This window comes from Hibiscus syriacus, unplaced genomic scaffold, assembly GCF_006381635.1.
Source record: "Hibiscus syriacus cultivar Baekdansim isolate YM2019G1 unplaced genomic scaffold, ASM638163v2 tig00110160_pilon, whole genome shotgun sequence".
In the NCBI taxonomy this organism is placed as follows: Eukaryota; Viridiplantae; Streptophyta; class Magnoliopsida; order Malvales; family Malvaceae; genus Hibiscus; species Hibiscus syriacus.
This window is the reverse complement of record NW_024062608.1, coordinates 5,054,068-5,062,491: the sequence shown is the minus strand read 5'-3', so window position 1 is coordinate 5,062,491 and position 8,424 is coordinate 5,054,068. Positions and strand designations below refer to the sequence as shown.

The window sequence follows — 8,424 nt, the reverse complement described above, 5'->3', positions numbered from 1 at the left end:
AACCTAGTGGTGAAACCAATCAATTATTAAAATATTTGAGTTTTCTGCCAATGACAAATTAAATCATACCAATATTATGGACAATGTACTATGGGAAATTAAGCCTGAACACAGGCGCCATAACAAGTTGGTCGTAGTACTGTAAACTCAAAGCTCAAGAACCAAATAAGATAATGTACCTGAATCTTACATCATTTCGAAGTGATATGCTGACATTCAACAACACCGCAGATTAACAAATGTATCGGTTATCACATTGGATTTCAAGGATTCAGTCTTCACCCTGTTAATCGAAACCTATTCGACAAGGCAGTTGCACACAGAAAACATATGTCGAAATATTCGGTATGCTATCTAGTTATAGGAAGGATTATATAAAGTCAAACTAAAACCAGAAGAGCTTAAAACAGAGCAGATCCATTGTACTCTTTTCTTCTAACTTCCATATGATTTCCAGATACAAACTCTACCATTACCTATTTTTCCATTGCCATAGAATATTGAAGAGCCCCCGAACGAGCTTTTTCCATCAAATGCCTCCAAGCAGTAGATCAAATGCTCACATGAAGAAACATGTTATGACCGGGTGAAGGTTATGCTGGTAGAAAAAATATCACACAGATTGTAAACGATGTTGTTGCAAAGCTTCCTGTAGGCATGTTACAGCACCGTCGTAATTTAAGAAGCCCATGAACCAGAATTCATGACTATCAACAGAGATAACTTGGATGTACTTTTCAGAAGGATTGGCTCGACTTGTTGAAGGATTAATAGCTTTAAGTTGATGTAATAGGATAACTACCTGTTTAAGCCAACGGAAGAAATGTCAAGAATCATAACTGAATTTCCTATACCATAATCGTGTAATCAAATACTTCGATGCAAAAAGTTATCGATGTGATGTAACTTCAACATCATGAAGTGGAGAGGAAAATATTATCTCGTTGCTACCAGTCTTATAAATGGAAGCATGTAAGGATAATGCAAACAAACCTTGTAGTAGCTCCATTCAGTCTTGCTACCATTTTGATAGGAAAGAGGACTGTCAGTGCAATATGCAAGCATATAAAACTCCCATGACAGGACCAGCTGATGTGGATAAGTAACATGCAGATGAATTCTGAAGTTGCTCTTCTGGAACTGTCTCAAAAGTTTGTCTAAAAAATCTTCTCATAGCCACCTTCTGCCAAAACTTTTGTTCCCTGAGCAATTCTTCCCATGGCAGCCTCAGCAAAACTAGGGCTTGTTTTTACTGATAAAAGGAAAGTGAGATAAACATATCTTCAGTAATTTTCTGTATATGAAACTGCTTGATAAGCAAGAATATAGGAGACAGGGTAAGAGCATGGCTCATTAATAAAAGGGAAAAATTCCATAAAAAACAGCATATGATTTTAATTTTAAAACTATATACATAACTTTCCATATTATATTTCTTTTATAAAATTGAATAGTTGACAATATACTTCTTATGTCCAAACAAAAGCAACAGTGATTCTAAAGGAAATCACCATACAAGACCAATAGAGAAGAGATCAGACATGATTAAGGATACGTAAGATCTTATTTTGTGGTCATTCAATGTATGAATAAGTTGAGGTAATGTAATAGATAATGACCCAAAAAAAAGTGGCAGCAATAGAGCGAAAGGAGTTACAGATGGACATAAGTACAAAGGGAATGTGCAATTGGGCTACAGAGTGCTCAATGTCCACATTAAGAGGTGATGCACAATTACATTATTGTAGTATGTAATCAAACAAAGTAATTGGGTGGGTGAAGTAGAATTCTAATATTAGAGAACAGAAGGTGAAAAGTAAATAAAATAAAATAAAAAGAGACTTCAAAGTCTTCAGATGGATAATATTTAAGGGATAATCATAGTGCAAGAGTTGTCATCACACAAGATCTGAATAATTAAATAGCAAACATGGTATGGATGATAATAATTTTATTGTTAACAGAAACAAGAATGTATCTTATGACATATTTAACTTATGGGTAGGTTTGAGCATCGCTATGGGTGAATCAGATGATAATAAACGATATAAAAAAAACAATAATAACAGGGTTAAACTTGCAACAATTAGCAATACAACTAGGATGGCAAATGGGTATAATTTCGTGGATTTCGCACCGTACCCGTTCCAATTGGGGCGGAGATGGGTATAACTTTAGTGGGTAGTGGGCGGGTGTGGATTTAGAAAGTGGTACACGTCGCGGGTAGTGGGCGGGTGATGGGTTTGAGACCTTACCCGCCCCACATCCGCCCACCCCGCATCCACTCGCCCCACATCCGCCCGCCCACTAAATATCCATTAAATTTTGGATCATTATGAATTTAGGTATAATTTTAGAGACTAATTTATAAATCTTAATATTGTATAATATATAACTTATAATTTAACCAAATATTAGGGATAAGTTTATGAATCAATTTTTTTCTTTCAAACCTCTCGTGCTTTGTTTGTTGGTTACTACGACGATATTATGGTAGTTCTTCTTCTCTAAGTTTCAAACTCTGGTCTCCAGCTCATTAAGGTACGCCTTCTTCCTCTTCTTTACTCTGGTCTCCTCTGCGGGTAGTAGAGTTGTATGTCACCTTATACACAGATCCAAAACCACCTTCCCCAATCTTGTTTGTTGCATCGAAACAACTGTGGCCGCTTTAATTTGTCGTAAGGTGAATACTACAGTTTTCAGATCTAATCCTCTTAGTTCTGTTCAAGATACAAGATCAATAGTCAATACTCCGTTATTTTGATTTTGATATTCTGCTGAATCTAAGAACATTCATATATTGATTTTGTTTTTTAAGAAACACGTTATATGTACGTATTTTGAATTATCGATTTTGGTATTCTTCTGAATTTAAGTGCATTCACACATTCTGTTGATTTTGAAAATTATGAATAATTTATGCATTATAATTTGTATAATCATGCATTGAAAAACAAAAACATCTTGAAAAAAAGTCCAAAACCAATACAACTTAGATTTGATCTTCTTTTTCTGGATAGGGATATTGCAAAGGTATAGATTCAAACACCAAGTATATTTTACGCATCCTGGATCATTTGTTTAGATTTGTATAAGTTTTTTGGGTTGTTGGTGTGGGGAAAGAGATGAAATCATGTTTTAATTTTAGGAAGGTGAAACATTATTATAATTAGAAACAGGTGCAGCAACAAACAAAGAGACTGATTAAATAACTCAGAAAAAGTTGTGCCAATAATATTTTTACAACTTAAAGAATGGATTTATTTAGGTGTCTATCCAACATTTGTAATTCTTATCGCTGATGGTTTATTGAAGTTTTGGACTTTTATAGGAAGATGATTAGGATAGATAAATACTATTGGTAGATGGTTTAGCTTAATATGGTAGTGTGGTTGGTGGTCTATAAACTGAGAGGTGGGAGATATGAAATCCACAAAAACAACAGAGGTTTTGAAGTTTATAGACGATGGTGTCGTATAAAGCAAATTTTAATTTAGGGTTGTACAGACTGGTAAGGCGTGCCACACCTTAACTGCAGATTTCTTCAACAATAGCTCAGGATGAATAAGTCGTGCCCACGCCTTATACGAAAATCTCCTCTGGTCTTCGAATATAGCCTAAATTTTTTTCGGGTCTTCGAATAATCCGAACATGATTTTTTATTGATCTGAATCCGATCCGATGATTCAGAAAAATTTCAGATACCCGATCCTAACAATCCGAAAATTAAAAAACGGATCGGATAGAATTTTTGGATCGGATCAACGGGTCAACGGATCAGATCGATTGAATTAGATTTTTTTGCACACCCCTAACTATCATGCGGGTCTAGCCGGGTACATCTCCAGTTGGGTATTAGGTGTGGGAATGAATTTGAGAATGTACCCGCGTGGGCGGATGCGGATTTAAAATTTTTTACCATCATGGGTGGTGGGTGGATGGTAGATTAAAAAATATTAGATGAGTATGGGGATAGAGGAGGGGTATCCGCACCCGACCCGTCCGTTTATCATCCCTAAATACAACTAAATGCAGAATAAAGGTACATCAAGCTTGCCTCTAAGTTCTAATCCAAGGTCAAAATTAAGAGATTAAAGACGATAAGAAAACAGACAAGAAAGATCCTTACCAACCAATGAGACCTAAGGAAGCAGTTTACGATGCAACCTCATGAATCTATAGCTGTCTCATCAGTCTGAGAAAAGAGACCAGAAAGCTCTTACTAACCATTGGGGCATGTAGAAGCAATAACTACAATCTCTCTGGAAACTAGCGCTGTGATTCCCCACTTTTACAGACCCTTTCTAAAACCACCTCTATGTTTGGATACCTGCCTTGGCTAGGTTGTAAAACAAGTCGCATTTTTCTTTGTCAAATATTTAATCACCTTGTTCCCTTTGTTGATAAAATGCAAGTGCATAACTAATCTCTTAAGCATAATTTATAAGTAGACATGCCATTTAAGAAAACCGCGGTACCCTGACCTTAAATCTTACATAAAATTATTTTCTTTCGCAAGTAAATAATTAAGACATAAATGTTAACTCCAACCGACATTTGAGTAAATCGATAATTGCATTTCCTTAAGAGAACTGCTAAAAACATGATTTTTAAAAAATAAAGCAATGAAAATTATCACTTCCTCTCCATTTCCTTGATCACCATATCTAAAATTGTCCAACCATTTCCAAAATGACGCCTACCTAAATTTCGTATATCACTCTTAAAGACTTAAACTAGCAAGCTCACACCAAACCCTGCAAAATAAAGAAGCAATAGTGTACCTTAGCCTTAATCCAGATAGTAACCCCTAATTCAGTACCTGAGATTTCAATTTTCAATAACTTAATATCAATAGCAACCATCCAAAAGAACAACATAGTTCAATCTCATCACAAAGTAAAACAAATCAAATTACCAAGAACTAGTAATAAATTCCAACTCTAAAGGCCCACAAATTGCAAACGAACTCAAACCAGATACAATCATACAAATACAATCAAGAACGAAAACACTTGAAATTTAAAATAAATTCAAAACCAATTGGAACTTTAAAAAGAAAAATACAGTGTTGCCACGTGTTCTCCTCCGTTTTCTTCGCCGCCTCTGCCACTTTCCTCCCCCATATCCCCAAGACACCCTTAACTATATATATTTTCTCTGTTCCCAATATAAAATAAATAAATAATCTAATCACTAAGATCATCAAATAAAAAATGGGTTAGAAATAAAATGTGTAACGGATTGCCTTTGAAGGAAGCCGAAGAGGATTCCGCAGGCGGAGCGTGAGTAACGTAAGGATTGGATCCGTTAGGAGCTGAGATGGTGGCGATTTGATCCACAGCAGGCGATTCACTAACAAGTTCCGGACTCCAATGAGCTGATTTTCTCGAGCCGGTAGGTGTACGGACCGGTGATTGCGGGCTTTGAATCTGACTCGCTTTCAGATCCCGAGTCTCTTTCTCTTCCTTTTTCTGTGGCTCTGATGTTGGCACCATAACAAAGCCCTCCGCGTCCATTGTGGGATCCGAGTCTTTCGGGTCAGATTCTCGGGACGAAGATTGAGTTGAGCTGGATTTTGGTTGTGTTTCCGTCTTTTATTGTTCCATTGTTTTGGAACGTCGACCAGCCTCGCGTGGAGTGGCGCGTTTACAGGAAGCTTAGAACTTAGCAGGGACTGTTATTTAAGGGTGTGTTTGTTTGAAGGGAAACATTTTGCAGGAAAACATTTTTCTAGTTTTATGGTGTTTAATTCAAAGAAAAAGTTTAAAGTCAATGAAAAATAAAATACGGGTCAATAGAAATTAGGTCACTTTTCCTGTAAAACGACTTACCGACTGAAATTTGATAATTCATTTTACAATCATCACACTAATTTTCTTTTAGCGTCCAAAAATATTAAGTCCTCTCTCTCACCAACGTCATCTTCTCAAGTAACATAACCTTTCAAATTCTCTTAATTTTCTCATTTATTCTTATATATTTTACCTTAAAATGTGATTAGGGTATTTATTGTTTGTATTTTTTAACAATGAAATTTCTTTCTCTACCAACAATACAAACATATGGAATCTCTGTTTTTTTTTCTTCTTCAAATTTCCCTTATTTTCTTAGTTTTTACTCCAAATCGTGATTTGGGTATTGTTTGTTTTCATAGTTTAATATGTAAATTTGTATTTTTTTTAGTTTTTACTTCAAATGGTGATTTGGGTATTGTTTGTTTTCATAGTTTAGTATGTAAATTTGTATTCTTTTTAGCTTTTACTCCAAATGGTGATTTGGGTATTGTTTGTTTTCATAGTTTAGTATGTAAATTTGTATTATTTTTTAGTTTTTACCCCAAATGGTGATTTTTGTATTGTTTGTTTTCGTGGTTTAGAATATAAATTCGTTTTATTTATTTATGCTTTTGGATATGTTGCTTTGATTTTCATAACTTCTAATTTCAAGTTGAACATTTATTTTTATTTTTATTTTTGAATTTTCAGGGCTTCTAGTGAAAATCGTTTTCAATAGTCTCGATCAGTGCTAGTTTTGCTTCATTGTTTTAGTTCTTGTTTTGATATTATAAACATCAAAGGTGAATGGGGATGGTTTAATCTTTACCTTGGGCACTCAACCTTTCTTAGGTCAATGATTTTGAGACTTGATTCTTAGGATGATTACTTTTCGCGTGATATTAATTTTTTAAGAGCTACTACGGGTGTTGTTTGTTCAAGTTCAAGACCACTTCTTCAGAATTAAAGTGAGAATAATGTTTGGATTGTTTGTTCAAGTTCATTGAAGTTGATATGTCGATAGTGTATTTGGTAAATTGATGGAACAATTTCAATTGCTTTGATTCAAATATGTAGCTTGCAGCCACAACAACTTTATTGTCTTTGTTATAACTTCATGATTATTCTGTGAATAATGTTTCAAAATTACAAAGAAAGTCATTGAAACCAACATCGTGGAAGCGCCACCAGTAATTGTAAGATCGACATTTTTTGTTATTGGAGTATCCATATGTTGTTAGCTCTACTAGATTTTTGCTATGTATTTGATTTGTTTGTGTTGTGCTACATAGCTGGTTGCAAACACATTTATTTACGGAATAGTTAGTTAGGTGGGAAACTTATTATTTATCTACGAGCTTTGGTATTGCAACAACTTGAAATTTTTGGAAAATGACGAGAAGAAGAAAGAAATGTTTAGAGCATAGTAATGAGTTAATGAGATGATAGAACAATTCGTGGGGTTTTCTTTGCAGGTTTGTTTTCTTGATTCTGATTTTGCTTATAAAATTGTTTGTTTAACTGGGTGTGAATATAAATCGATTTTGGGTGTTTTGAGGTCCTACAAGACTGTTGGTTTTGATTGTAATGGCTTATAACCATATTCGATTAGAGCAATAAAAGGTTAGTTTGTCATGAGAAAATTAGTAGTATATATACCTATGGCTATTATGGTACTATCTATATGCTTCCGATATGATACATATTCAAAAAATTAAAACATTATACATTATATTCAAAATTTTATAAAATATAATTTTATATATAATAAAATTAATTTAATAAAACTAAAAAAAAAGAAAATTCATAAAATTTGAAAGTTTGTTTATAGAAAATAAATTTTGGAAACTATTTTCAGAAAAATCAACCAAACAGCGGAAAACATTTTACATTGCAAAATCCAAACAACGAAAAAATGTTTTCTGGAAAATATTTTTCTAGAAATGTAATTAATTTTTCAAAAAATATTTTTAGTGAATCAGACGGACCCTAAGATTGGGTAAAGCTTAGAACTTAGCCGGGACTATTATTTAAGATTGGGTAAATTATAAAGTTGACTGCTTAACTATTTAATCTTTTTAATTTTGTCATCGATCTTTCAATTTGCTGTTAACTATTTAATTTGTTCAATCAGACCACTTGTCAATAATATTTGATAGAAATGCTAACGTGACAGTTAAAAAATTAGTATATTTATACATCTTTAATATTTATATATTCTCTCAATTTCATCCTAATTTAAATTTAATTTAATAAACTAACCATTCATTCAGGATTTGACATGTGTCATCATAAGATCATAACACTTGTGTTAGTGGCATGTGTCAATACATGATTGGAGGATATTTTTATTAATTTTAATTTATTTAATTTAATATTTTCTTTAGTAAGCTAAGGTGTTTTCGAACCAAAACAGAGTAGAAAAAGAGGAAGTCAACGTTTTTATTCAAAAACATGCACGAAATATAAAGAAAGGAGGATTGTTCATTTACCTTCACCATTCAGAGTCTCACCTATTGTCGGAAACTTTTAGGAGTCATCGGAGTTGGAGGGAGTTGAAAGGTCAGGTCGGTTTAGAGGAGTTAGGATTTGCTTTTAAGCCTTTGGATCGAAGTGTAGAGAGGGGATCTTTTGAGTTCCTAATCAG

At 33.7% G+C, this 8,424-nt stretch overlaps 1 protein-coding gene and 1 long non-coding RNA gene across 2 annotated transcripts; both read right to left on the bottom strand.

Moving 5' to 3' along the window:
• Window positions 1-286: 286 nt before the first annotated feature.
• Window positions 287-1,067, bottom strand: LOC120216432. The gene is made up of 2 exons (XR_005525053.1): window positions 994-1,067; window positions 287-802 (listed from the first exon to the last, which is right to left on the bottom strand). It is a non-coding gene; the product is annotated as an uncharacterized LOC120216432 (long non-coding RNA).
• Window positions 1,068-4,834: 3,767 nt separating this feature from the next.
• Window positions 4,835-5,670, bottom strand: LOC120216431 (GLABRA2 expression modulator-like). Its single transcript, XM_039213865.1, has 2 exons — window positions 5,249-5,670; window positions 4,835-5,160 (listed from the first exon to the last, which is right to left on the bottom strand). Exons 1-2 carry the CDS (start codon window positions 5,517-5,519, stop codon window positions 5,000-5,002), a joined length of 432 nt encoding a protein of 143 aa, XP_039069796.1. The 5' UTR covers window positions 5,520-5,670; the 3' UTR covers window positions 4,835-4,999.
• Window positions 5,671-8,424: the final 2,754 nt, after the last annotated feature.

What these genes read in the sequence shown, in the direction of transcription:
- LOC120216431 (XM_039213865.1), bottom strand. Translation starts at nt 5,519, where the DNA reads ATGGACGCGGAGGGCTTTGTTATGGTGCCAACATCAGAGCCACAGAAA. An exon ending in CTCTTCGGCTTCCTTCAAAG is followed by an intron (nt 5,161 to 5,248) that starts GCAATCCGTTAC and finishes TATTGGGAACAG; the next exon opens with AGAAAATATATATAGTTAAG.